Source organism: Neomonachus schauinslandi, chromosome 9, assembly GCF_002201575.2.
Source record: "Neomonachus schauinslandi chromosome 9, ASM220157v2, whole genome shotgun sequence".
Taxonomy (NCBI): Eukaryota; Metazoa; Chordata; class Mammalia; order Carnivora; family Phocidae; genus Neomonachus; species Neomonachus schauinslandi.
In genome coordinates, this window is record NC_058411.1 from 101,405,257 (window position 1) to 101,431,550 (window position 26,294).

Below are 26,294 nucleotides of genomic sequence, written 5' to 3' on the forward strand. Positions count from 1 at the left end.
GTATGCTTTTATTTAACTTGTATCTTGTGAGCATCATGCAGTTGTTTTGCAGAGGGAAGGGTTGTTGATGCAACGTCTTTTTTTCTTTTTTTTTTAATTTTTAAAAGATTTTATTTATTTGAGAGAGCATGAGAGCACAAGTGGGGGGAGGGGCAGAGGGAGATGCACATGCTCCACTGCTCAGGGAGCCCAGCATGGGGCTCAATCCTAGGATCTGGGAATCATGACCTGGGCCAAAGGCAGATGCTTAACCGACTGAGCCACCCAGGCACCCCATCAATCTCTTTTTTCAGTTGGGGTATTTGTTCCATTTACCTGTAATGTAATTACTGAGATACTGGGGTTTGAATCTATCCTTTTACTCTTTGTTTTCTGAATGACTTACCTGTTCTGGCCTCCTTTCTCTGTCTCTTTTCTTCAGATTCATATGTATCTGTTAAGTTCTCTTCCTTTCTCCTTGATTAGCTTGTTAGTTATATATTCACTGACTATTCTGGGATTTTTAAAAGTCTAATATAAACTAGTGGGTTCACCACTTCCTGGATGGTGCAAGAATCTTGGGACACTTGAACTCCCTTTACCTTTCTTCCAGCTCATTTTTTGTCGTCATTGTGCGTTATAATTATACAGATACTTTAATCCTCTCCATACAGTCTCCATATTGTTTCATACAGTCAGTCAGTATCCATTTAGATTCACCTCCACATTTACCCTTTCCATTGTTCTTTATTCCTTCCTCACTCTCCATGTGCTGCCACTGGGGATTATTTCCTTTCTGCCTGCAGAACTCTCTTCCTTTCCTTCAGTGTGACTTTACCAGTAACAAATTCTGTCCATTTTTGTTTGTCTAAAACTGCCTTTGGTTAGCCTTTATCTTTGGTAGATAATGTCATTTATAAAATTTTAAGCTGACATTTCTTTTCTGCCAGAACTTTGAAGATGTTATTCCATTGTCTTCTGGCTTCCTTTATTTCTGTTGTGAAGTCAGCTGTCAGTCTCCTTTTGAGAAAGTAATGTGGGGTTGTTGTTTTTTTTTAATTTTCTTAAATTTTTAAAATTTTTTAATTTAAAATCAATTAGCCAATGTATAGTATATCATTAGTTTTTGATATAATGTTCAATGATTCATTAGTTGCATATAACACCCAGTGCTCATCACATCAGTGCCCTCCTTATTGCCCATCACCGAGTTACCCCATGCCCCCACCCACCTCCTTTTCTGCAACCCTCAGTTTGTTTCCTGGAGTCAAGAGTCTCAATGTGGTTTTATTTTTCCCCTCTACTAGCTTTTTTAATTTTTCAGTCTTTTTTTCAAGCAATGTACCTAGAGAAGTTTTATTGGGTATTTATCCTGCTGTAGGTTTTAGTACTGCTTGAAAATGGGATTTGTTGTCTTAGGTCTGTTTTAGAAAATTCTTAAGCACTGTATTTTCAAACAGTGTTTACGCCCCATTTTTTTCTCTTCTTCTCTGTAGATTCCAGTTACCATATATTTTGGGCGTTTCCACTGTTTTATGTGTCTCTTAATCTTTCCTGTACTTACTGTGATTTTTCTTCTCCATGCTTTATTCTGCATATTCTCATTTGATCAGTCTGCAGTTCACTCTTCCTCTCTTTAGCTGTGTCTATTCTGCCTTTCAACCTCTTCCGAGTTTTTAATTTGAAATGTCCTATTTTTCAGTTTGAGAATAGCATTTGATAGTTTTTGTACACTTCCCTTTCTCTGCTGAAATTTTCTATCTTGCCATCTAATTTCTTAAACTTAGTTATCACAAGTTCTTGAAAGACCTGGTTCAGTAATTCCGTTATTTGGATCATCTGTGGGCCTGTGCTCCTGGTCTGTCATTTTTCTCCTCTTGGTTTTCAGCTGTTGGTCTTACCTCTTGGTGTTTCTGATATCTTTTAATTTAATGCTAGACATTTGTATTTTAAACTGAAGAGATAATGTGAGGCTCTAAATTGTGTTTCTTTCCCTATGGAGGATTATTCTTTGTTCCTGGTATGTAGTGAACATCTAGGCAGATCACCATAACATGAACAGGGACTGGGCTGATTGGAAATTGTGCGGTCTATTTCCAGTTTGTTTTTTAGGGCACAGGCCTTTGTGTATCCCATCAGAACATCTGTGATGTTTACCAGGGCCATTCTCTACCATGGGCTCAGAACTGTGCTTTTTAATCCTCCCAGCCCCATGAGATTGCAGGAAGTTTTGCTCAGCTTCTGGACAAGTTTACAAATGAAGGAATGCCTTGAGGGGAAAAGCAGCCCTGTACACCCTCACCTCCCCCTGCCATGCTTTCTTTCTTTTTAAAATCTCATCCTTCTTCATGCCTTGGTTTCTCTCCACTGCTGTCAAACAGATGTTTTATATGATTTTTCCAGTGTTTTAAGTTGTGTCTCTGAGGGGAATTGATCTGCAATAAGCTATTCTGCCATTACTATAACCAAAGTCCTCTTAGATTTTTTTTAACTGTGTCTATTTATTACCTTGAGAATAGAGACAATAGGAGCACAGAAAGAGTTCTCTGTAGTATAATATAGTACCTGCAATAATAAGAATTTTATCCTAATGGGAGAGTAAGAGAAACTGTCGAGAGTGAACTGGCCACCTAATCAGGGTTTTAAGGATTGTTCAGCATTCATTTAGCATTCAAGGAGGAGGAAAAGTATTTATAAATTCTTACAAAACGGAGGGTACATGAGAGATACGAGTTTCAAAAATTTCTACACATTTCTACCCTCTTCTACACAGAAGAGAGCGCACGTGTGGACAGCTTCTCCCTGGGTCTCAGCTTCTTTCCAGGTCTCTCATCCTCAAATGAGGTGTGCGGGATAGTCTGCAGTTACATGTGAGCTGCCCACTGGCTGGATTCTAACACAGATGTGTTTTTGTTTGGCTCTGGCAGTATTTAAACTCTATCTATGGTGAGCTGAATACAGTTGTACATAGACCTCTTTCCAGATCCCGTGCGACAGATTAAAAACCTATGTCATACCAGGTTTTTACCTTGTGAGTTTGCCATGTGGGCTGGTGCCGTCTACACACGACCTACATAATGCCAGTCAGCAATAACTACCATTACAAAGCACTTCACTACATTGCATATCACTGGTGGATCTTCTTCTTCTTTTTTTTTTTTAATTTAATTTTATTATGTTGTGTTAATCACCATACATTACATCATTAGTTTTTGATGTAGTGTTCCATGATTCATTGTTTGCGTATAACACCCAGTGCTCCATTCAGTATGTGCCCTCTTTAATACCCATCACCAGGCTAACCCATCCCCCCACACCCCTCCCCTCTAGAACCCTCAGTTTGTTTCTCAGAGTCCATAGTCTCTCATGGTTCATCTCCCCCTCCGATTTCCGCCCCCTTCATTTTTCCCTTCCTACTATCTTCTTTTCTTTCTTTTTTTTTTTTAACATATAATGTATTATTTGTTTCAGAGGTACAGGTCTGTGATTCATTAGTCTTACACAATTCACAGTGCTCACCAGAGCACATACCCTCCCCAGTGTCTATCACCCAGCCACGCCATCCCTCCCACCCCCCCACCACTCCAGCAACCCTCAGTTTGTTTCCTGAGATTAAGAATTCCTCATATCAGTGAGATCGTATGATACATGTCTTTCTCTGTTTGACTTGTTTCGCTTAGCATAATACCCTCTAGTTCCGTCCACGTCATTGCAAATGGCAAGATTTCGTTGGTTTTTTTTTTATGCCTGCATAATATTCCATTGTGTATATATACCACATTTTCTTTATCCATTCATCTGTTGATGGACATCTTGGCTCTTTCCATAGTTTGGCTATTGTGGACGTTGCTGCTATAAACACTGGGGTGCATATGCCCCTTCGGATCACTACATTTGTATCTTTGGAGTAAATACCCAGTAGTGCAGTTGCTGGGTCGTAGGGTAGCTCTATTTTCAACTTTTTGAGGAAACTCCAAACTGTTTTCCAGAGTGGCTGCACCAGCTTGCATTCCCACCAACAGCGTAGGAGGGTTCCCCTTTCTCTGCATCCTTGCCAACATCTGTCGTTTCCTGACTTGTTCATTTTAGCCATTCTGGCTGGTGTGAGGTGGTATCTCTTTGAGGTTTTGGTTTGGATTTCCCTGATGCCAAGCGATGTTGAGCACTTTTTCATGTGTCTGTTGGCCATTTGGATGTCTTCATTTGGAAAAATGTCTGTTCATGTCTTCTGCCCATTTCTTGATTGGATTAGTTGTTCTTTGGGTGTTGAGCTTGATAAGTTCTTTATAGATTTTGGATACCAGCCCTTTATCTGATATGTCATTTGCTAATATCTTCTCCCATTCTGTCGGTTGTCTTTTGGTTTTGTTGACTGTTTCCTTTGCTGTGCAAAAGCTTTTTATCTTGATGAAGTCTCAATAGTTCATTTTTTGCCCTTGCTTCCCTTGCCTTTGGCGATGTTTCTAGGAAGAAGTTGCTGCAGCTGAGGTCGAAGAGGTTGCTGCCTGTGTTCTCCTCTAGGGTTTTGATGGACTCCTGTCTCAATTTAGGTCTTTCATCCATTTTGAGTCTATTTTTGTGTGTGGTGTAAGGAAATGGTCACTGGTGGATCTTCTTAAGGCTCTGTTCCTGCAAGTAATTTAAGATCCAGATAGCAAGAGTACTGTGAAAGTAATCTGTGTCTTCAAAGGATTGTGGTTACTGCCACAGTGATCTGCTTTTGAGTTTCCCACTGGCAGTTCTGGCTCTGTAGCGTACGCTGGACTATAGGAACATTTTCATTTGCAGGGTGGTGTTTGCCTGGATACCTGACCCTGATGAGTGTCATCACTACCTTTAAGAAGTTGCTCTGAACAGAGCCGTGTATAGCCGTAGATGTTCACTGGGCTCCCTGGCCTCTCGTCGTCTTGTTTCATTCCTTTGATGGCGTAGCTTCCTCTTTTTTTTTTTTGGAAACCTGATCCTTCCAAAGAGGATCCTCGAGGTGCCATTGGGATTTCATAGTGAGTCCTCAGCGGAAAACACGTGGGATAGATTAGCCTAAGCTTTTGTCATTCAGCTCCTCTGGTTTCTGCCTTTTTAAAAATTGTCTGGGTCTATAAAAGGTTTTTCAGTAACTGATTTTTGCGTAAACATGACTTTCTTAATTGTGTATGATGTTTTATTCTTTCAAAGTCATACACAACTCAAATAGAAATGGACTCAGGAGACTATAATAAATGGAAAGGCAGGAGGAGATGTCTAGAAATGACAGCCTAGAATTTTCAGCATAGCAGTGATCTCAGCCTCTCCTAAAACCTGTGGGAACCCGAGGCCCCAAGGGAAAAGGCAGCAGTCTGGGCCACACAGCTCATCAGCAGAGCTGTAGCTACATGAGGTCTTAAACCACATGTGGTGCCTTTCTGAGCAAGGGCATCTTGCAACCCTGTGCCAGAAGCTTAAACATAAAAAGGAATTGACTGCTCTCAGCTTGTTTCTCTCCTTCACCTTCACTTTATTTATCTTTGTGTTTTCTCTTCTGGGCTTCCCCTGTGCCATAAAAAAAAAAATCACTTTGTTTAAGATTCTTCCATACCATGGGCTCTGTTCAGAAGTGCTGTGTGATGAATGGTAGATGGGCAGCTTTGTTATTTGCCCTGATTAGATTGTAGAGTTACGTCCCAGCTGCGTGACTTACTAAATATTTACAGATTCGCAAGTCTGCAACGCTGCAAAGTTGTCTTGTTTTATGGATGTGGGGCCTTTTGCATGATTGCATTATGGTAAGGGGAGGACCACCTTCTGCATCTGTGCTGACGCGGCTGAAGCAGCAGCTGCTCAGAGGTGGCCTCAGGGCCACCCAGAGACCATCCAGCTGAAGCCTTTAGACAAGAGTCACCTCAAAGCTGAGTGAGCGAGACATCAATGTGTCATTTTCATGCGGATGGTACATGTTCTAACAAGAATCCTTCATAGTTCTCTACCCCAAAGAGCACTGTGCAGAGAGTCTGACCCAGAAGTTCAGAATCCTCAGATCTAGCTCTGGCACTGCCTCTGAAAGTGGACAAGACACCTGTCAGTGCTGGACCTCATCTGTGAAGCAGTCCGGTGAGATGCGCTTGAAGGTGGGCTCCTCAGCGTTTCTCAGGGTGTTCAGATTCTCTTGTTACATGCTCTGGCGTTTCTAGTCCTCATCCCCTTCTTGGGTATGCCAAGCACTAGGTGCCATGTACAAAGGCACATGTTCATTCTAAGGGAAGTGTTGCTATAGTTTCTAAGAACTAGTTTCTATTCATAGTGTATCACCAAATCCCATCATCCTTAGAAGTGAATTTAAGGATGAACAGCCACTTCGCAGAGGAGGCTATCCAGATGGCCACTAAGTGTATGAAAAAGTGTTCAACATCATTGTATTCCTTAGGGAAATAAAAGTTAAACCTCAGTGAGCTACAATGGCACACCCAGCAAAATGGCTACAATAGGAAATCTGACAATAGCTAGTTTGGGCTAGGGTGTAGAGCATCTAGAATGCTCATACATTGCTGGTGCAGTGTATAATGTAAAACCATTCTGAAAAGGTTTTGTAGTGTCCTCTAAAGCTAAACTTACTCTGTGACAACAGCAGTTCAGCTCCTAGGTTTATATCCAAGAGCAAAGATTCCATCTGGCCACCTAAATGCATGTAAAGAACTCTCTTGGTGGCTTTATTCCTAATAACCCCAAACACAAAACAGTCCAAATGTCCATTAGCAGAGGAGAGGATAAACAGATGGTGACTTTGTATCATGAAATACGACATAGCAAGAAAGAGGAATGAATGTGACAACATGGGTGAATCTCCTAGCATTCTGGTAGCAAAAGAAACCAGACACAGAAGAATGCATTCTTGTGGTTCCATCAACAAGGAGTTGAAGACCTGGTAAAACTAGTCTATGGTGATCAAAGCTACACCAGGGCTTACTTCTGGCATGAGAGGTTCTTGCTGCAAGAAGGACACAGGCGATGGAACTGCTCTGTCGCCATCTGGTTGGTGGTTACGTGCTTGTAAACACGTAAAAAATCACCGAGCTACCCATGTGCGCTGCTCACTTTCTTGCATAGAAGTCGTGCCCCAATAACAACAATCGGGAAGGGAAGTGCATCCGAATGATTCATCTGTGTCCTTGATCCCCTGCACTTTGGTGTTTTAGGCCTGTGGACATGCAGGGCAGAGTGTGCGGGTGAAGCCAGAGCAAAATTACTTTCCGCATGGCGCTTGCTATCACACAGCTCTTAGATTGGCCCAGAGCCAGTGGTACGGGCTGCTACTTGGAGAAGCGTAGCGATTCATATTTTTGATAAGTCATTTGGACCCCACCTGGACCACACACTATCAGAGGGTGTGCTCCTTTCTAGGAAGCTGTGGTCCAGTAGCTGATTTTCAAGTAAAGTATGACTTTTAGGTGGAATCTTATAGAAAGTGTGGTGGGCTTTCATTTCCAGGGGTGGCTGCCAGAGAGACAGCCCAAGCTCTGAAAACGCTGGCCCAGGCTGCTCGTGGGGTGGCCGCATCCACGAGCGACCCCGCAGCTGCGCATGCCATGTTAGATTCTGCTCGAGACGTCATGGAAGGCTCCGCCATGCTCATCCAAGAAGCGAAGCAGGCCCTGATTGCACCTGGGGATGCTGAGAGTCAGCAGAGACTAGCCCAGGTGAGGCCCAGAATTGGCAGTGATGGTCATCACTAAAGTGGTCGTGTTGGCAGGCTGTCTCCTGGGCACTCTTTTCCCGGTGTGAACATTTTTCAGTCAGTGGGTGTTTTCAAAACTTCCCAAAGTACTATAGCAATGGAGGCCATACACGATTTCCACTTTTGTGAGTCTTGCCTAGTCTCCCCCATAATAGGAGATCTGCTTAATTGAGTCAACAGAGAGTATGGGGGCAGGGGCGCTCTTGAAATCTATCCTTGGAATTTCGGGAGCCAGGACCCAGCGTGTTTGTTGGGGACCCGTGCATGCTTAAGTATATTCCTCTTCCTAGTCTGGGAGGTGAGGTAGATATACTTAGTCTGGCTCGACTGCCTTTTTGGATGAGTCTTTGCCAACCTAATGAAACTAGTGGGCTAGAGGCCATCTGGGCAAAGCTCTAGACCGGAAGCTGGGAAGGAGATGGTCTAGATAAAGGGAATGACACAGCCCACTTCCAAAGACCTTACCCTTGACCTGAGTGCAGACAGCGAGCCGTCACCCATCCTAAAGGGACAGCATGTGGGCAACTCCAAGTTGGTCTGGAAGCACTCAGAGCATCCTGCCTGCCCTTGGGCGGGGTGTGGTCTGGGGGTGATGGCCCCAGATTGGGACACCTAACTGACCCAAAGAACGCAAGGCCTCCTTCCACTTCGGTGACCTCCGCGGGGCTCTCAAGAAGGGAGCTCTTTCTGTTTCTCTTGGTGGCGGCTCTCTTTGTTGTGGAACCTGACATAATATTGGAGACTTCTGGGTTTGAGTCACAGAATCGTGACTTAGCCTGGTGCCGGGTGCACGTAAGGCGTACCGTGTCACTGTGTCAGCCCCTTTGCCAAGACAGGATGTTAACCCCAGTGAGAGGCCTCAGCGAGGTGATATAATGGCAAACAGCGTCCGCTGGATGCTGGCAGATCATGTCCCGATGCTTTCCAGCTCTGCGTACTATCACTGCTGGCTCCCCACCCGTCTGCCGCAGGGTTGGGAAGGTGCTCTCTCACGGGGCTTTTCTCCCTGTGTGTATGCAGGTGGCCAAAGCCGTCTCGCACTCCTTGAATAACTGCGTGAATTGCCTCCCGGGGCAGAAGGATGTGGACGTGGCCTTGAAGAGCATTGGCGAGTCCAGCAAGAAGCTGCTTGTGGACTCGGTGAGAGGCTTTGCATGGGGAAGGGGCACTGGGGGGCTGGGCTCACTCTGGGTGTGAGAGGAGTCTTCTCCCTTCCGTGGGATCTCTGAGCCGCTAACCTCTGTCTGAGGAGGCCAGTTTGCCTTTCCTTGTTCTGCTTTGCCATCAGCAAAGTTCCCAGGTGGAGCTTTAAAAGTTTACTTTTTCTTTGAGTCCATGTTGCTGTTTGCTCTCCGGTCAGCCCAGTGAAAACAGGAAAGGTGGGTATGTGATCCTCTGACTTCTTATCAGGACATCTCGGGCAGGGACAGTCATGTGGTGGAGGGATGTGTGTGTCTAAGGCATCTGAGAGAGTGAGTAGTCTAAGGAATCTACTTGCTCTTGGAGCCCGTTCCCAGTTTGGTGAGCCCCTTTCCGTGGGGTGGATGGGGGAGGGTGGAGCTGGGCTCATTCATTTCTTCTCGGCCTGGCGCCTGGCACATACCAGGTCCTCAAGCAGTGTACATGGTAGGACTAATAGAGCCTAGCTTAACTCTCTGGAACAAATAGGAATAGTTCCACCAATGACACTTCTGATCCACACAAAAGCTATTTGAGTAAAGGCTACTAATAAAATTGGTGGCTACTAGTTTAGAAGAATAGGATGTGAAGTTTAATAGCATCTGTCTTTTCGTTCTAGAAAGCTAAACCTTTGAGAGGTTCCATCCAAAATGAAGTGGTGGTTCAGAGCATGGATCCTGGAGTCAGACTGCCCAGGTGTGAATCCTGGCTCTGCTACTGAGGGGACCATAGCCCCCAAGGATAGACCACTTTTAGATCTACTGTGTCTAGCACTGAAGAGGTGTTTAGTAATTCAGTGAATGAAATAATGTCTGTATGTTAAAGGTCAGACTTAACATAGGTGGCCTCAGACCACACAGAGCCTTATAGTCTAGATGACTCAGAAATGCAGCCCTGGGAGAGTCTTTCCCTCCACAGAGCCTTCCTTCATTTCCCCCATGCGAAGTAAAACTTCCTATGGGGTGTGCCTTTTCTCCCCACTGCAGTTACCTCCGAGCACAAAGCCTTTCCAGGAAGCCCAGAGTGAGCTGAACCAAGCCGCGGCTGATCTGAACCAGTCTGCGGGGGAAGTGGTCCATGCCACCCGGGGCCAGAGCGGAGAACTGGCCGCAGCCTCTGGCAAGTTCAGTGATGATTTCGATGAATTTCTCGATGCTGGCATTGAGATGGCAGGCCAAGCTCAGGTGAGTGTGGCGGTGGCTGCCTGGAGCAGACCCTTGCCTGTCTATTCTGGTGGACTGTCTGCCCTGGAGGCGCTGGGCAAATAGGAACAGGGAACCTGTCAGCAGGTCATGCTGTTGTGTTCTCTTTCCCGCTTAGAAAGCTCTGTGACCTCACAGGCCTGGCATTCCTAAAGACGCTATTAGCTTATGTGTGAAATGCTTCTTAGAGATGAGGGATAACCTCCCACGATCATCCAGCAGGGTTCATGGTTTACTTACGCTTTTCGGAGGGAGGGCAGCTCTGTGTCCTGTACTTCTTATGTGGTATAATATAGTAAAAAACAATGTGTTTGAGGTTCATTGGGCCCATTGGAGGGGGCTGTGTCTAATACCAAGTGTCAAATGATTAAAAATTACCTCTTTGAGGGACACCTGGGTGGCTCAGTCAGTTAAGCATCTGCTTTCGGCTTGGGTCATGATTTCAGGGGTCCTGGGATCCAGCTCCACATCGGGCTCCCTTCTCTGTGGGGAGCCTGCTTCTCCCTCTCCCTTTGCCTGCCACTCCCCCTGCTTGTGCTCTCTCTCTCTCTCTGTCAAATAAATAAATAAAATCATTAAACAAAATCACCTCCTTGAGATGAACAGATAAAGCCCTTGTTCAGAACAAGGGAACATGACTGGTCTGGTGTCAGCCTGCAGAGCTGTTTTTTCTTGAGCTCCTATGAACTCCCTAAAGGAGACACCCAGGGTGTCTTGCTGTGTGATCTACAAATGGTTGTTTCTCAGATAGGAAGTCAGCCAGGTGAGAAATGTGCCTTTCCCTGAGTCAGGAACTTCTGGGGTGCAGTCAGCTCTGAGTATGGAGACAGTGCCGGGCATTTGTGCCAGGCTGAGATGTATGAGCTCCTTGACAACTCCAGCATTGTTGAGCAAGACACTGGAATCCTGGCCTGGTCTGTGCACTGATGTGCTGGTGCTCTCTCTCCCTCTCTCTCCTTCCCTCCCCCACTTTCAATGCTTGCACTTGTGAGACAGCACAGCTCTTGGCTGACCCACTTGGGGATGGATCTCTGTCCTGTGGCGGGCATCTTGGTGTGGCTATCTGTTTGGGGGAGGGTAGACACGGGGCAGTGTCTCTACCAGTTAGCCACCTGCAGACTAATAGGGCTTAATGCAGTCTCTGTAGATAACTTATTCCGTTTCAAGATGCTTCTCCCAGCTCTCTGAATGCTGCCCGGGAGAAATGGACGGTCCCTGATTACTCTGCCTCCTTTCGACTTCGCAGACGAAAGAAGACCAGATCCAAGTGATAGGCAACCTCAAGAATATCTCTATGGCATCCAGCAAGCTGTTGTTAGCTGCCAAGTCTCTCTCGGTGGATCCAGGAGCCCCCAATGCAAAAAATCTCCTGGCAGCTGCTGCAAGGTAAGAGTGGAACAAAACGTACTTTCATGTGTGGTTAAATAATGTCGGTGTTTGAGAGACAGGCCTGACGTCCTGCTGCTCTGGCGAGGAGCAAAGCCCTGGTGCTGTTTTCATGTTGTCAGGGGCAGAGTCGTGACTGTGGCATTTGATTAAACCGGCTCATCCTCACGTGCTTTCCCCACTAGAGATGTTTTCTGTCTTCTCTTACAGCCTTTCAGCTTGCTTAGACTTAAGGCCCCTATTGATTTATAAGCATGATGGCTTAAATGGATGTTCTTAAAGGAGTGTTATATCTTTCTAATGATGAAAGTAGTATGTGCTCATTGAAAAAAATCAGACAATACTAAAAAGTGTTAAAAAAAGACAAACACACACCCACAACACCCAGCAAGCCATTCAACATTTCTTGAGCACTTACTGTGTGCCTGGCATCAAGGCATCATTCATTCATGAGATGAATTTAAACATGTTCCATTTGTCACGTGCAGAAGGGCTCCAGTTTCGGGTGAATGGGGTAGTGGTGGGAGTCAACTGTTGAGTTTGGGGTGGTGCCAGTGTCCTTTCCCGCTGTTTTCACCTGAGGAAGCGGTGAATACAACACAACGTTCGCTCCAGGGCCACTGTTTCAGTTTCGTTCAATAACCAGTGACTGAATGCCGGTCCGTGGAGAAACTGCAGTGACAGCCCGGGAAGATTTTGTATTAGCAAGCCCACATTCATTTTCCTGAACCAGGAGGGTGCAGGGTGTTTGATATTTCTCTAGTGCTGTGGGCCTGTTCGTCTTAGCATTGCTTGGCATCACTTTGTGTATAGGAAGGCTCACAGCAGGAAGAGATGAAGTGCAGGCAGTTAGGATATATAGCATAATTGGAAACCTTTTCAGAATGTGCAAATTAGTGATTTTTAAAAAGCATAGCTTGATTTCTACTTTTCGATTTTCTTTTTTTCAACTTGATTTTGCTTGTTTACTTGTGTATTTGTCTTTTCATGTCTTTCTCTCTTCTGGGTGCTCAGCGGCTGTCTTTTTAAATTGAGTTCAGAGTCAGGAGAGCTGAATTCTGTCCAGGCTTTAATGTTTGACACACTTGGTTACATTGGTTGGATTGTTCAATCTGTCTCAACTTTCCCATCTGCAACATGAGGGTGGGTACTAAGTCATCCCTAAGTTCTAAGTTCTTGTTAGCTCTCATCAGTATACAATATATCTTGGTGCTTATGGTTAAAACTGGTCTCTGGTCTCCTCTTGGCCTGTAGTGCTTTATTTATTTGTTTGTTTATTTATTGTTTGCGGGTGGTAGGGGTTGGAATTAGATCATTTTAGAGCAGGTCCCTTGAAAGCCCGTGAGTGTCTGTAGTTCTTCCTAGGTGTATATACTTCAGCTTCGAACAGTAGCGAGAGCCCCTAGGAGACTGGAAAAATACCCTCCCACCTCCCTGCCTCCAGCTTCTGCTTTGTGCTGGGCTGGCGGGGCCCTCCGAGGGGTGGGGGCTGAGGAGGGAGGCGTGATGTTCTCTCTGTTGAGCAGCTGTTTCTCATATGAAACCCTCTCTTGATTCTTCTTTTTCCTACAAAGAGCCTTTGGATAGGGCAACTGATGTTTCCAGGTATCTGAACTCAGATGTTTTTCATTATCTTCAGTTTTTTGCATCATTTCAAAATTAACAATTTCCAGCTTAGAACTCACTGTTCACTCTCTTAAATCATGGAAGAAGGGGAGAGTGTAAATTGGCCTTTTGCAAGCCAGGTAGGGAAGGGAAGGCAGGCCCTAAAGGATTATGGCCGGTGTCAGGGCTCTGTGGGTGTCTGAAGGCCCCCTGGTGGTGACATTGAGGAAGGGGCCTGGAGACGAGGTAATGACAATTTCTTTGCCTCTGTCCTGGCTTTGACCAGTTGACAGGGGTTCCGGCCTGATGGTTTCATAGCCAAGTACGTGCTTAAAAATCATCACAGGAAATGACTGTCTCAGGATGGAACTGTGGTCAGAAGATGCCGGCACATTCTCCTTGGCTTCTTGGCACATGTTGGGAAGCTCTGCTCCTTGAGGTGGTTTCCCAATGGAAGCTCTGGCCAGGTCAAGTGAGTCAGGTGAGCTGTTCTTCGGAGGTGAAGCTCTGCACAGCTGGGGTGCATTCATTCATTCATTCAACAGATTTTTACCACGTGCCTGAAATGGGCTGGGCCCAGCACTGAGGCTGGGTGGGCTCACACTGTGATAAGACAGGGATAGCCCGGTGGAGTTAGGGCAAGGGACGTGCACACACACAGCATGCTCACCTCATTCCATCTGGATGCTGAAGCAGCCCTGCATGTGAGTGCTCTTGGAGTTGAGCCGCTGGGATCTGACTGCTGTTGTCCTCATCTTCAGTCCCACCACCCTCCCCATTCCTGGGACAGCCCAGCCCTGCCTGTGTTTCATGTGGATGTCCCCAAAGGCCCCATTGATGCCATTGTGGGGACCTAGACCTGGACCAGTGCAGCCCTGCCCTGCTCCTACATCCGTAGACTTGAATCCTTTGTTCTTGATGGTCTCCATGATTCTTCCTGCTTTGGGAAAAAAGATTGATCTCTGGAAAAGCAGGTGGGTATGCCCTTTCCCTCTGTTCTTCATTCTGCATCGGAGCCCAGGTACACATGAGGAGCCCAGTCCTTTGGTTTCTGATGCTTAGAGGAGATGAAGTCATTTTCTGTTTAGTGCCCGGCTTGTTTGTCTTTTTCCTATGTAAGTGGTGAGCTCTGACTCTCTTCTGACGAGCTGGGTAGAGCTGGAGACCCTTTGTTAACCCTTCAACAGCTTTTTCCCTGGCCAGGGGCTGGTCTGATGCTCCCTGAACTTAGTCAAAGAAATGGAAAACCAGGTTGCATTGGAAAAAAGGATTCTGAGCACCTCCCCTGCTCCAGCGCTCACACCATGGTCATGCTGGCCAGAAGGACTCCCTGGCTGAGACTTCACACCCACGGCTGTTGCTGCCAGCATTGGGACCTAGCTGCTTTCCTGTCCCCTGAGGCTTCCCTAGAACTTTTTCTGCTGTTTTCCTGTCCCCTGAGGCTTCCCTAGAACTTTGCAGGCAATTCCTCTTCCTGGGCTGCCCTTTGTTTTGAGGTTCCTGCTAAGCAGGCTTCCTCCTGTCTCCAGAGACAGTGAAAAAGGATACGCCAGCAAGCAGCACTTCCACACTGTGGCATAGAAAAATATAAACTAGGCCATCTGTTGGTCTCCTGTAGAATGTTCTCTTCCCTTTATCCAAATCAGGATCTCACTGACTTCTCTGATTGTTGCAGTCCACATCGAGCTCTCCCTTCCATGCAGAACCCGTGCCATCCGTGTGTGCTCCCTGCGAGCCTAGAGTGTGTCTGGCCTCTCGGAGGTTCGGGATCCTGTATGACGTGCTCCCGCCTTCACTGCTTCCTTTGGTTTACCTTCTGTGTGTCTTACCTGTTCATTATCCAGCTTCTCCAACCGGATTGCAATCACCTTGCTTTCCCAGAGAGACAAACTATATTATTTTTTAATTGCCATACCTTGTACAGAGCAGGACCTAGGGAATATGCACATGTGGAATTTGGAGTGCTCTTTTTTTCCTGCCTAAGGACGTTGTCCCTTGAGGAAGGGAAATGTCTGATGTTGGTGTTTTCCCCTCCAAGCTCCTTATCAGATGATTTGTGCTTACCAGATCATCAGAAGCAGAAATTGGTTGATTTTCTTCTCTCACCCTTGGCCCATCTCCATATCTATTGAGAATTTCCCTCCAGAGCTCCCAAACTAGTTGAATCAATTCAGTCAGTATCTCTGAACACTAAACAATGTGTAGGTTAGAGGCCTTTTTTTTTTTTTTTTTAAGATCTAAGGTTATAGATTCCAATTAAAAAAAAAAAAAACTGAGAGTGGCTGGATATGCCTAAAGAACGAAACACAAGTAAACTCTACTTCTAGATGGGAGAATTATGGTTGCTTAACTTCTTTTTATTTTTAGAAAATAAACTTGTGCAACTTTAGTCATTTTTTTTAAATTGTGGGAAAACATTTTAAAACTGCGGTTCAGGCCTATTTGGATTCATATAGAACAGAGGGAGGATGCTGCTATTTTTGGCCCTCTCTTTGTGACAGTGTAAATTGGCTAAATCATCATTTTTTATTGGATTTACTGAAATTTTTTATTTAAAAATAATAAAATTACTTTAAAAAATATTATAAATCTAACTTTTTGGTATGTCATTCTGTCACTTTTTGAGTGTATATATATGTTTAATTTTGCAGCTGTGGGCTCCTGTTTATACTGTTTTGTAAATTTTGTTAATTGTGAATCATGAATATTCTTCTATGTTAGGAATATGCTATGCATTATGACTTCTAACGGGCACCCAGAATTCCAGTGTAGACTATACATTTATTTAGTCAATCCTCTGTCATTGCATATTTGGGTTGCTTCTAATCCTTTGATCTTACAACTAACTGCTATAGTTTGAAGCATAAAAATACTATTTTTCATGGTCAGATCTACATAACCCTTTGCCTCTGGGCCACTTATTTTATCACTGGGCTATCTATTCCAGACTCTAAAATGAGTTATGAGGATAAATTATACCTAAATCATGCTCCCTAATCATGGATCAGTATTACCCCAGTGACTCATTCAGACATCCATGCTGTGCTGGCACTTTTATGGATTATCCAACCACAAACCGCTAGTCTGTTGGGGTTTTTTACCCCAAGTTTTTTTTTAAAAATTTTTCACATCTAAAAAATCAATAAAAGACGAGGACAATAAGCAGCTATATATTCTTTGGATTCCCCAATCATAAACAGTTTTTAATGGACAAATCTATATATAAAAACAAGGTTTTTAAAAAAAAATGCAGATAAACAGGAAACATTGAAAGAAATAAGCTAAAGGGAATGCTTGTGTGATACGTGGAAATATCCTGCACTGTTGAGGGCATTCTGCACCCTTCGTTATGTTCACACCTGTCCACTCGGAAGTGTGTCTTGAAGCCTACCACCCGGAACATGGCTCTGGACTCCGAGGGACCCGTCTGGAGAATACATCATGGACCACACCCTCCAAGATGCCCAGAGTTAGACCTTGCCTGCTCTCTCGGTTGTTACTGTTCACCTTTCCACCACAGAGAACCCAGTGTTTCTGTATGAAACCTTCATTAAGCACTTGGCCCCAAATAAATGAATCACTAGAGTCAATCTTACAAAAACTATTCTGAGATTCTTTCTTGAGTTGAGGAATGTTTTTTCTTCTTCCCATCCACCCTAGCTAAATTTAAAATTCAAAACAGTATCTCCTCATCAAATAATTAAGCTGATTGCCTTTGTACTTTGGCAACATCATTTTCCATCTAATTTGATATTCTGTGGGAAGCTGCAAAGCCAATTTAATGTAATGAGACACCTTTATATTAGGCAGTGCTAATGATTAACAGCAAGTGTGCTCTATTTTGTTTTTGTTTGTTTTATTTTAAGTTGCGGGTTAGCTGCAGTGGTTAGCAACTATGAATAGAATTTAGGGCCCTGCCAGAGCATAGACCAGTTCTGGCCGTACAGAAAAATGGCTATGGATCTGGCTTTGGAGTCAGGTAGTCATGGATTTGAGTGTTGTTTTTGCTCCTTACTTGTAGCATCCCCTTAGGGAGTTCTCTCCTATCTGTTTTTTTTTTTTTTTTTCGTTTCTAAAACACAAGGGTATTCAATTTTAAGACTTAATATAAAAACATTGTGGTATTGGCAAAGGATTAGACACATGGGTCAGTGGAACGGAGTCCAGAAGTAGACCCACATAAATATGGCCCAGGGGTTGTCAAGAAAGTTACAAAAGCAATGCAATGTAGAAAGAAGAGCCTTTTAAATGAAGGGTGCTGGAATAATTAATTGGACCTACATAAGCCACCCCCACCCTCCACAGAAAAAGAACCTGGACCCATATTTCACACCTTTAAAAAAAATTAATGCAAAATGGACCATGACTTTCTAAATGAACTATGGCCTAACCTAGGCAGGAGTTAGGCAGAGGGTGCTCGGAGAGGTGGAATCCTTGCCAATATAGAAAAAACTCTGAGCTGCTTCTCAAATTCTAAGAAGAATAGAAACACATATAAAATCATGAGTCTCTAATTCCTATTAATGTTAAAGAAAAGAGCTCTTTTAAAGAATAATTTGGGGATAGCTTCTAGGAACTAGCGAATCATGTAGGATTTCATGGAAAGACGAGATTTTAAAATCATGAGCACAGTTTACTCTATGTATGCCTGCTATGTTTTAAAATATATAAAACACTCCAACTATACAAAGGCTATCCAAAAGAGCCTCAGATCATCTTATTCCTTATGGGCTGCTAATGAAGGATATTTAAAAACAGTGTTAAATGATCTTTATGCTATTTGCAACTTTGTTGTGAATTCTTTCCTATGAATATATTAAAAGATAGTCCTACTTTCCTAAAAGAACCATTAGTACCCTTGAAAGGGAAATCAAATGAGTAATCACAGGCAGAGTGGGAACACTCATTCTGTCTTTGCTGGTTGTAGTTTATTTTTGGTCGTTCATAGCCTTGGCAAAGAGCTCTCACGGGGACCCCAGCCTTTATAATGAATTCCTTGTATTTCTGGTGAACCTACAAAGCATTGTTGGAGAAATTACTGTTGATCTTTACAAAATAAAACAAAACCCTTTTATCTGTTTCTGTTACAGAGCTGTGACCGAGAGCATCAATCAGCTCATTACTCTGTGCACCCAGCAAGCTCCAGGCCAGAAAGAATGTGATAATGCCCTACGGGAGCTCGAGGTAGGTCCCTAGAAAGGCTGCTGGGGATTTAAGAGGCTGTGACTCTCTGTCCTTCCCAGAACGGGTCAGTTTCTTCTCCTCTGTTCTTGCCTTATGTCCTTCCTGGAAGACTACTGAGGCCAAAGTTTCGATCCAAGTGAGAAAGAATTGAAGAAAAATTAGATTTGGTGGGTTTATCATCTCTGCTTCCCCTTTTTCCACTAGGATGAGAGTTATTTTGTTTAAAGGACTCTATTTCAAATAGGAAGAGGTCTGGACATAAGGTGAAGACCAGCAATTTCTACCTAAAAAAAGTTTTGGAGTCATTATGCTGGCACAGTTGGGAGAAGCTGGGTTAGATGTTCTTTTTGAGTAAAAATGATTTTCCCATACATTTTATTTTAGACACTGTAGGGGGCACATTAGTGGAAACTCAGGAGTAATACTTACTACCAATCAAAGTGACTATGAGACCTGTAGTGGTCCAGAACACAGTGTGGGTGCTTCCCAATTTATATTCATACTTAGGGCTTATTTATAATGGAAAATTCATCTGTGCCTCTAGGATGTACACAGGTAAACAGAAAATCATTGTGCCCACTTGTATGTAAAGCAGTCCTAACCAATGCGGGTTATATTGAAACAGCCAACTAGATATCTCAGTGCATATAGGTTGGTTGTACCCAGTATACCTTTAGTTTTCCGGATGATTAGCACGGGAGTACCCAGCATGCCAGAGGGGGTCTGATTGCAGCTTCTGAAGGGTTTGATTGAGGCCCAGTCTGCTGGTGGCAGTTGGCCAGTAAGCACAGCTGAAGGGGAGAGGAGGCTTGTTACCTGAGGACTAAAGCATTCTGAAAACAGTGGAGCCTGATTCCTATGTTGGGTTAATTACTGTCCTATCCCGCTCTGTTCACATCCGCAAACACGATATGTGGGCTTTTGGTCCAAATAGATCTGTAGGCCCAGATACAAACACCCTGTCCTTTAATGGTATCCTTGGTTGCCAAAATTATGACTCTTTTGGGACGGCTGTTACTAAAACAATTTTGATTGTGTGAAGAGCGGGAAGAGGTTCTTCAGTGAAATGCACTCCTTTATGCTGCCCTCTTTTCTGGGATCTTAGTAACTCAGCAGTTTCCACCATGACCTCCCCCAATCCTTGGCAACTCAAATGGCTGTACCCCCAAAGGCTGCTGGGTCCAAATGTACACTCTCACTCAGTGGGGAGGAGGTTGGATGGCTCTATCCCAGACTTAGCTCCCCTGGAAAATTCCCTCATATGTGACTGTTGGAGATTATTACAACATGCAAGCTCACGATGATTTTCAGTGGACTAGAGACAAAGGAGCAAGCCCCATGCCCTGCTCCTTGAGGGATTCCTAAATAGGAGTGAATGTTTTCTATACTTTTTGAATTAAAAACAAATGAACCATCCCAGTGGGCAGTTTTAGGGAGTTCCCTTCTTTCATGCCTATGCATTAAAAGGTTCCAGAATTGAAAACTGAAGGTTCTCCTCATCGAGTAAAAATCAGTTAATGTGTCCTTGAAATGTAAACTCCTTGGAGTTACCCAGCAGAGAAATTATGCTAATTGACCATTGCCTTGCATTAGCTTTTAGATTTTCTTAAGGAAAAAAAAAAAAATCTCTCCCTTTTGTGGATACCATGCTTCTCCTTCAAATTTGTAAACAGGAGACTCTCCTCTCTGTCAAAGCTAACCTGAGACATCCTTCTCCCTGCCATCAGTGTTGTGTTGCTAGCAGGAAATCTGAAGTCACAGATAAAACCATCTAAATTCCTCTCAAGAATGTGGATAAATGAGTGATCATGACCAGAATCCTATATGTGGAGGGGGAGTCGACAGTTGGTATTTTACGTTGAAATTTCTCTTGTTCTATAACACTCGCTTGCTTTTTAAGTTGTGTTTTCCTTCCGTAGACTGTCAAGGGGATGTTGGACAATCCTAATGAACCTGTGAGTGACCTCTCTTACTTTGACTGCATTGAGAGTGTGATGGAAAACTCCAAGGTAAGCCTGTCTGTGCTGTTCACATTCCTCCTCATTGTGTGGAAGGATCTAGACATGCTCTGTATGCATCTGTCTTTGGCCTCTCTGTGTGGCTGCATATATTACAAAGCCTCACGGTGGAGCCCTTTGCTCAGGTGCTCCTCAAACTTGACTGTGCATCAGAATCACTTAGGGGTCTTGTCAAACACAGATTGCTGGACCTCAGCCCTGAGTTTCTGATTCAGTAGATCAGAGGTGGGGCTGAGATTGTGCATTTCTGACAGGTCCCTCGGTTCCTGCCAATGCAGTCCAGAAGTAACACTTAGAGATACGGTGCTTTATACCATATCGTAGATGGTTCTTACTGTGAATCAAATCATGGATTTCTTTCACTTGGGACTGAATTACAAGGGAAAGCCCATCAGGGACCTTGGCTATTATGAGACCCCCTTGTCTGTTCTTCTGGCCATCCATTAATGGCATCATTCTCAAGTTACTTGAAAAATTGGGGGTTCTTTTGGGAGGTGGGAGTGAGAAAATCTAAATATTGCAATAGTTTGTGTCCCCACCCTCTGCCACATCTTAACCTTGCTCAACAAAATCTTATTTCTTCTTATTTACTTTGATGTGGTTAGCAATTGGGGGTGGGGAGGCTAAAAAGATTTCTTAGTGGAGCAATAATGATTTTTTAAAAAGTCGAGAAGCAGTAACCTGTGATGGCAATACCGAAGTTGTTGAGAATGCTTCAAAACCGGGTTAAAATGAAATACAAGTGAGACGAGTGGATATGGAACAGTCGCCAGTACCAAGTTTGTGCTTGGAGCACAAGCGCGTGTTTGTCTACGTCAGTCTGACGTTAGCTTTGGGGACACAGCTGTGTTGGTGATGTCAGGAGGGGCATGCCGTGCAATGGGCTAAGGCTAGAGTTTGCTCTGTCCAGCACCCTTCATGGAATTCTGGATTGCCTAAGGGAAGGGTGCATGTGTCTTACACACTTAGATCCAAAGAAACTCTTCCTTCCTAAAGAGGGAGGCAGCTTGATAGGAAGGACAATACTGTGCATACAAATACCTTCTAACTTCTCTGCTTTGCAAGTCTTCATGTACACTGGACTATGTTGTGTATCTAAGCAATTTTAGGGAATTTTTTCCCCATCCCAGATGGCTTATTAATGAAGAATTCTGTATTGGCAGTGCCATAGTCTTTCTAAAGGGTTATGTTCAACATCTTCTATTCCATCATCTGTGACCCTGGGAAGTAGGACTAGGACCTGCCTTCTTGGGGCATGACAAGGCCCATGGAAGACAGAACACCAGCTATGGGGCAGGTATCCTGCCCCTGCCCATGTGACCTTCTGTGTGACCTTATGTAGGGTGCTCTACCTCTCTGGGTTGGATTCTAAATATTAAAATCCCTTTTAGCTCTTATTTTAGGACCTCTAGAGAAAAAAGACATCAGTGATTTTCAAAATAAGGGGAAATACTTAAAAATTTAGGAAATAGTCTTAATGTTCAGATCACCTATATATATATATATATATGCACACTTTTAAACAAAGCCATACTTAAATTTTACTATCAATAAGTAAATGAATAATATCAGCAAGGGTATGTCTTCTGCTTTCCTGGGTGTGACTCCCTGCAGTTCAGTGTATGTGTCTGATTTTTCTGGGTACTGACAGGTCTCACTTGAGACCATTCACCTCTGGGATGCCCTGTTTAGATTTTACTTTATTGGTCTGTATATATTAACTGTAGCTCTTTGAGATCTAGATAACTTTTTTCTTTTTTGAAGAGAGAGAGAGCGAGCAGAGCAGGGCAGGGGAGGGGGCTAAAGGGGGGGTTGGGGCAGAGAGAGAGAGGGAGAAAATCCCAAGTAGGCTCTGTGCTGAGCTTGGAGCCAACCGATGCAGGGCTCGATCTCACGACCCTGAGATCATGACCTGAGCTAAAATCAAGAGTTGGACATTTAACCAACTGAGCCACCCAGGTGCCCCAAGATATAGTTTTTAGATGAAAGGTTCATGGTTTCATTATTCATTTCTCTTTATGAAACAGGAATGATATAATTCTCTTAAATCTCCTCTTAATGCATATAAAGAAAAATAATGGCAAATCGTGTACATTAAGTGGCCTTGAATGTTAAAGTTGGAAGTGTAGCGCCCTTCTCCCCATGGCTAGAAGGAATGCTGGTTCGTGAGTATCACTGGTTGGTTGTTTTGCAGGTTCTGGGCGAGTCGATGGCAGGGATTTCGCAGAACGCCAAGACCGGGGACCTCCCTGCGTTTGGGGAGTGTGTGGGGATTGCATCCAAGGCCCTCTGTGGGCTGACAGAGGCTGCAGCCCAGGTAAGGGACTGGCCCCCAGTCCCCCTGATGCAGGCCTTCCAGCCTTAAGGCCTGTGTCTTGTGCCTCTGTGCTGTGCTCGAGTGAGGATACCAGGAGTACCCCGTCCCTGTGGGAGGCACTGGGGAGCTCCAACGGCAGCTCCGTCCCCGACCACCATCATAGAAACCATGGTAAAGGTGGAGGTTCCTGTGCTGGCTGGGCCATTTCGACACAGCACCAGCTGGTTACCCCCCAGGAGCACAGCAGCCTGGTGAGGACAGTGAAACTCAGAACGCTGCAGACCCAGCATAAGCCTTCAGAGGCTAGATTTGGGTTTTTTGGCTTTTTTCTAAGACCACTTTTAGAGAGGAGTTGTTTTGAGGGGAAAAAAAATGAGTATTACATAATTCACATTCTTTCTGAGGCTTTAAAATTGCAAAAATCTTAGTCACGCTCTTCTTAGGATCAGAGGGAGAAAAAATTAGATACCATCCTGCAGAGACATGATCGGGCATGTTCCTTGCTTTGGTTCGACTGTCCTGTGCATCTGTAATAATTACTGGGCTCATGTGACTGAAGCTGCACAAATTGTCAGCACTCACCTTGAAGGATTTATCATTTGACCGTTACCTTGTGGCTGGAAAATTTTACTGAACCAAAGGGAAACATCCCTAGTTTGGGGGATGAAATTATCCTTATCCTGCCCCTCACATCTCCTCGGAAATGACTTAAGATTAAAATTCCCATTCACAGTTTCATTTTCTCCCTGTGATTTGACTATCCAAAGGGTTTAAAGAGAAGACCTTCTCTTAGAGTTTCTTGTCCTCTTAGAGACCAAATAGTGCCTTTTTTTTTTTTCCTGAGCCATCTTACTCACTCTCCTTACTCCTGGATATACTGGTCTGAACAATAAGGATGCAGTTGGCTATGAGATGAGAAACTCCCATGCACGGCAAGCTCCAAGGTTAACCAACCCAGCGGCTCCATGCCATTGGTCTCCACCCCCTTTTTTCTGCCTATCCCATCTGCCAGCCGAAGAGTCAGCCTCACACTGAGACTGAGTCCCCTCATGGTCCTAAGATGAGCACACAGGGCTGCATTCATCCTTGTTCAGGCTCCATAGGAAAGCTTCTTGAGGATTTTTTTCAGAACAGGAGACTTTGTTCCCAGAAGGCTGCAGGAGACTTGGCCACCATCAGCCCGTCTGTCCTTAAACCCTTACTGGTGAGATTACCCTGACCAACCTGCACCAGGGAGCCCCTGAGAATGCGGCCTGCACGCTGCCGGGCCGTCATCCCCGACAGGCTCATCCGGGAGCACAGAGAATCTGAGCTGCGCTTTCCTTCTCCCTTTCCAGGCTGCATACCTGGTGGGCATCTCTGATCCAAATAGCCAGGCGGGCCATCAGGGCCTCGTGGACCCCATCCAGTTTGCCAGGGCTAACCAGGCTATCCAGATGGCATGCCAGAACCTGGTGGACCCCGGCAGCAGCCCGTCACAGGTAACCACGGGGCAAGGGTGTGAGGTCTGTGAGTCCTTAAACTCTTGTAGGGGGATTGTGGGAGACCGTGAGGAATTAGGGAAGAATACTATTCTTTCCGAGCTTGCTCAGCCAGCTAAAGGCAGCCCTGTGGATAACAACTTGGGAGGGATATTGCAAAATGTGGTGAGCATGGCAATGTGTCAGTGCTTTGAAATGAGGTGCTGGTGGGCAGTAGAATGAAGTCATCGCCGGGAGATTCATCAGGAGTCTCATGATTTCATTCAGGTCAGAGGACGTAGGTGGAGGGCTTGTTCTGTGCTCAGCACTAAGGGTCAACACAAGTTAGACCTGATCCCCTCTGTGCCCTGGCTCTTCCTCTGTTGGATAAAGCTTGGAAGATGGGGTGGTCAGGGTATGATGACAGCGCCCGGGATGCACAGAGGAACATGTGCTGAGCTCTGTGAGGGCCTGTCAAGGTTCACTGCACAGAAATGGTGGCCCTGAGCCAGGCCTCAGAGTCTGGTCAGAATTCAAAGTGCCGAAAGGACCCACAGGCATTTCAGGACTAGACAGTATGGGCGACACTCCGTATCCAAGTGGCATGAAGTCCCAGTAACTTAAGCAGCGTGTGCTGAAAGGAACAGGAACCGGCCCGTAGGGCTACTAGAAGCAGCCTGTGAGTGCCACGTCCTCCATGAACCCCAAGCCCAGCATTCTTCCGGCAGGAGGAAGACCCAAGTTAAGGAGGCAATACAGAGGCCATCAGACCTACCTACGAGCCTGAGAACTAGCATGGAAGACGTCAGGACACCTGACGTTTCTACCTGTCCAGTTAAGGACAAGGGCGTGTTACCAGCCTCAGCAAAGTGGATCGGGGGGATTCAAGAGAGCAGTTGGGGGTGGGGGTGGGGCCCAGGAGATGCCTGACCCAGACCCCTTATTCAGGTGCCCACAGTCCCCCTGTAGATGAGGAAGGAGCTGTTACACCTTGATGTTTCTTTTCCTCATCTAGACATGGACTCCAGGTGATATTACCTGGTGAAATGAAATATTTTGGATATGTCAAGTTAAATAAAATAAGTTATTGAAATTAGGGGTGCCTGGGTGGCTCAGTCGTTAAGCGTCTGCCTTTGGCTCAGGTCATGGTCCCAGGGTCCTGGGATCGAGTTCCGCAGCATCGGGCTCCCTGCTCAACAGGAAGCCTGCTTCTCCCTCTCCCACTCCCCCTGCTTGTGTTTCCTCCCTCGCTGTGTCTCTCTCTCTGTCAAATAAGTAAATAAATAAAATCTTTAAAAAAAATAAGTTATTGAAATCAATTGCTCTTGTTCCTCTGCTTACTTTAACGTGGCTACTAGCCAGTCTAAAATGTCGTATGTCGTTCACACTGCACTCCGGTCAGGCAGGGCTGGCCTAGACCCTGGACCGAATGCCTCCTGGGGGGGGGGCCCTGAAGCAGAGCTAACTGCCTCTCCTTCCACATGCTCTGGAGCCCAGCACTGTCCCACTACTCCAGCAGCACCCCTTCCCTTCTCTTTATTCTCTCTTGCTTAGCCATTCTTGCCCCCTGCTCTCCTGGTATGGCTCTGGGACGGCAGAGCTAGACACACATGGCTCATTACACGGGCCCGAGATAGGTGAGCTGAAGAGGAATCCAGGGCTCGGGACCAGGGTGGACTCCTCTGACCCGGACCCTGCTGCGCTGAGCATGCTGTGCGCCAACCCGGCTCCATGTTTTGTAGGTTCTGTCGGCGGCCACAATTGTCGCCAAGCACACCTCGGCCCTCTGCAATGCGTGCCGCATCGCCTCGTCCAAGACAGCCAACCCAGTGGCCAAGAGGCACTTTGTCCAGTCAGCCAAGGAAGTCGCCAACAGCACTGCCAACCTAGTGAAGACCATCAAGGTAGGTCACGGAACTGAGGTCTTAGGGATCCCTGCGTCAGCTGTTGCAGAGGGGAAAGAAGTGTGCAGGATTTAAGCTCTGCTCGCCCAAGACTTGTGTCTCCTGAAGCTTAACTCCTGATTGAAGCCAGTGAGGAGCAGTCCTTTTCCAATGGAGATAATTATCATGAAAAACAACAGCCTTGGCCTCCACTAACCTTCTTAGCTGGGGCGGAGGGATGGGAGGCGGTTGCCAAGTTCTGTACATGAGAAGCTTCGGGGCAGAAATGTGGAAGAGGTCGGCTGCAAGGCGTCTCCTGGCACGGTGTTTGGGGAGCAGACACCTTGTGTTTTACTCAGACGGTCTGCTGCTG

General features: G+C 45.3%; 1 protein-coding gene across 2 annotated transcripts in view; it reads left to right on the plus strand.

Annotated features, from left to right (window-relative positions):
• TLN2 (talin 2) overlaps window positions 1–26,294 on the plus strand; it is a 191,678-nt gene that overhangs the window by 77,798 nt on the left and 87,586 nt on the right. For both annotated transcript variants that reach the window (XM_044917829.1, XM_021693794.1), the window contains exons 26-34: window positions 7,441–7,649; window positions 8,708–8,827; window positions 9,853–10,050; window positions 11,315–11,454; window positions 18,150–18,243; window positions 20,163–20,252; window positions 22,456–22,578; window positions 23,916–24,059; window positions 25,781–25,942. In XM_044917829.1, coding sequence (XP_044773764.1) covers window positions 7,441–7,649; window positions 8,708–8,827; window positions 9,853–10,050; window positions 11,315–11,454; window positions 18,150–18,243; window positions 20,163–20,252; window positions 22,456–22,578; window positions 23,916–24,059; window positions 25,781–25,942 — 1,280 coding nt within the window. The remainder of the gene's footprint in view (window positions 1–7,440; window positions 7,650–8,707; window positions 8,828–9,852; window positions 10,051–11,314; window positions 11,455–18,149; window positions 18,244–20,162; window positions 20,253–22,455; window positions 22,579–23,915; window positions 24,060–25,780; window positions 25,943–26,294) is intronic.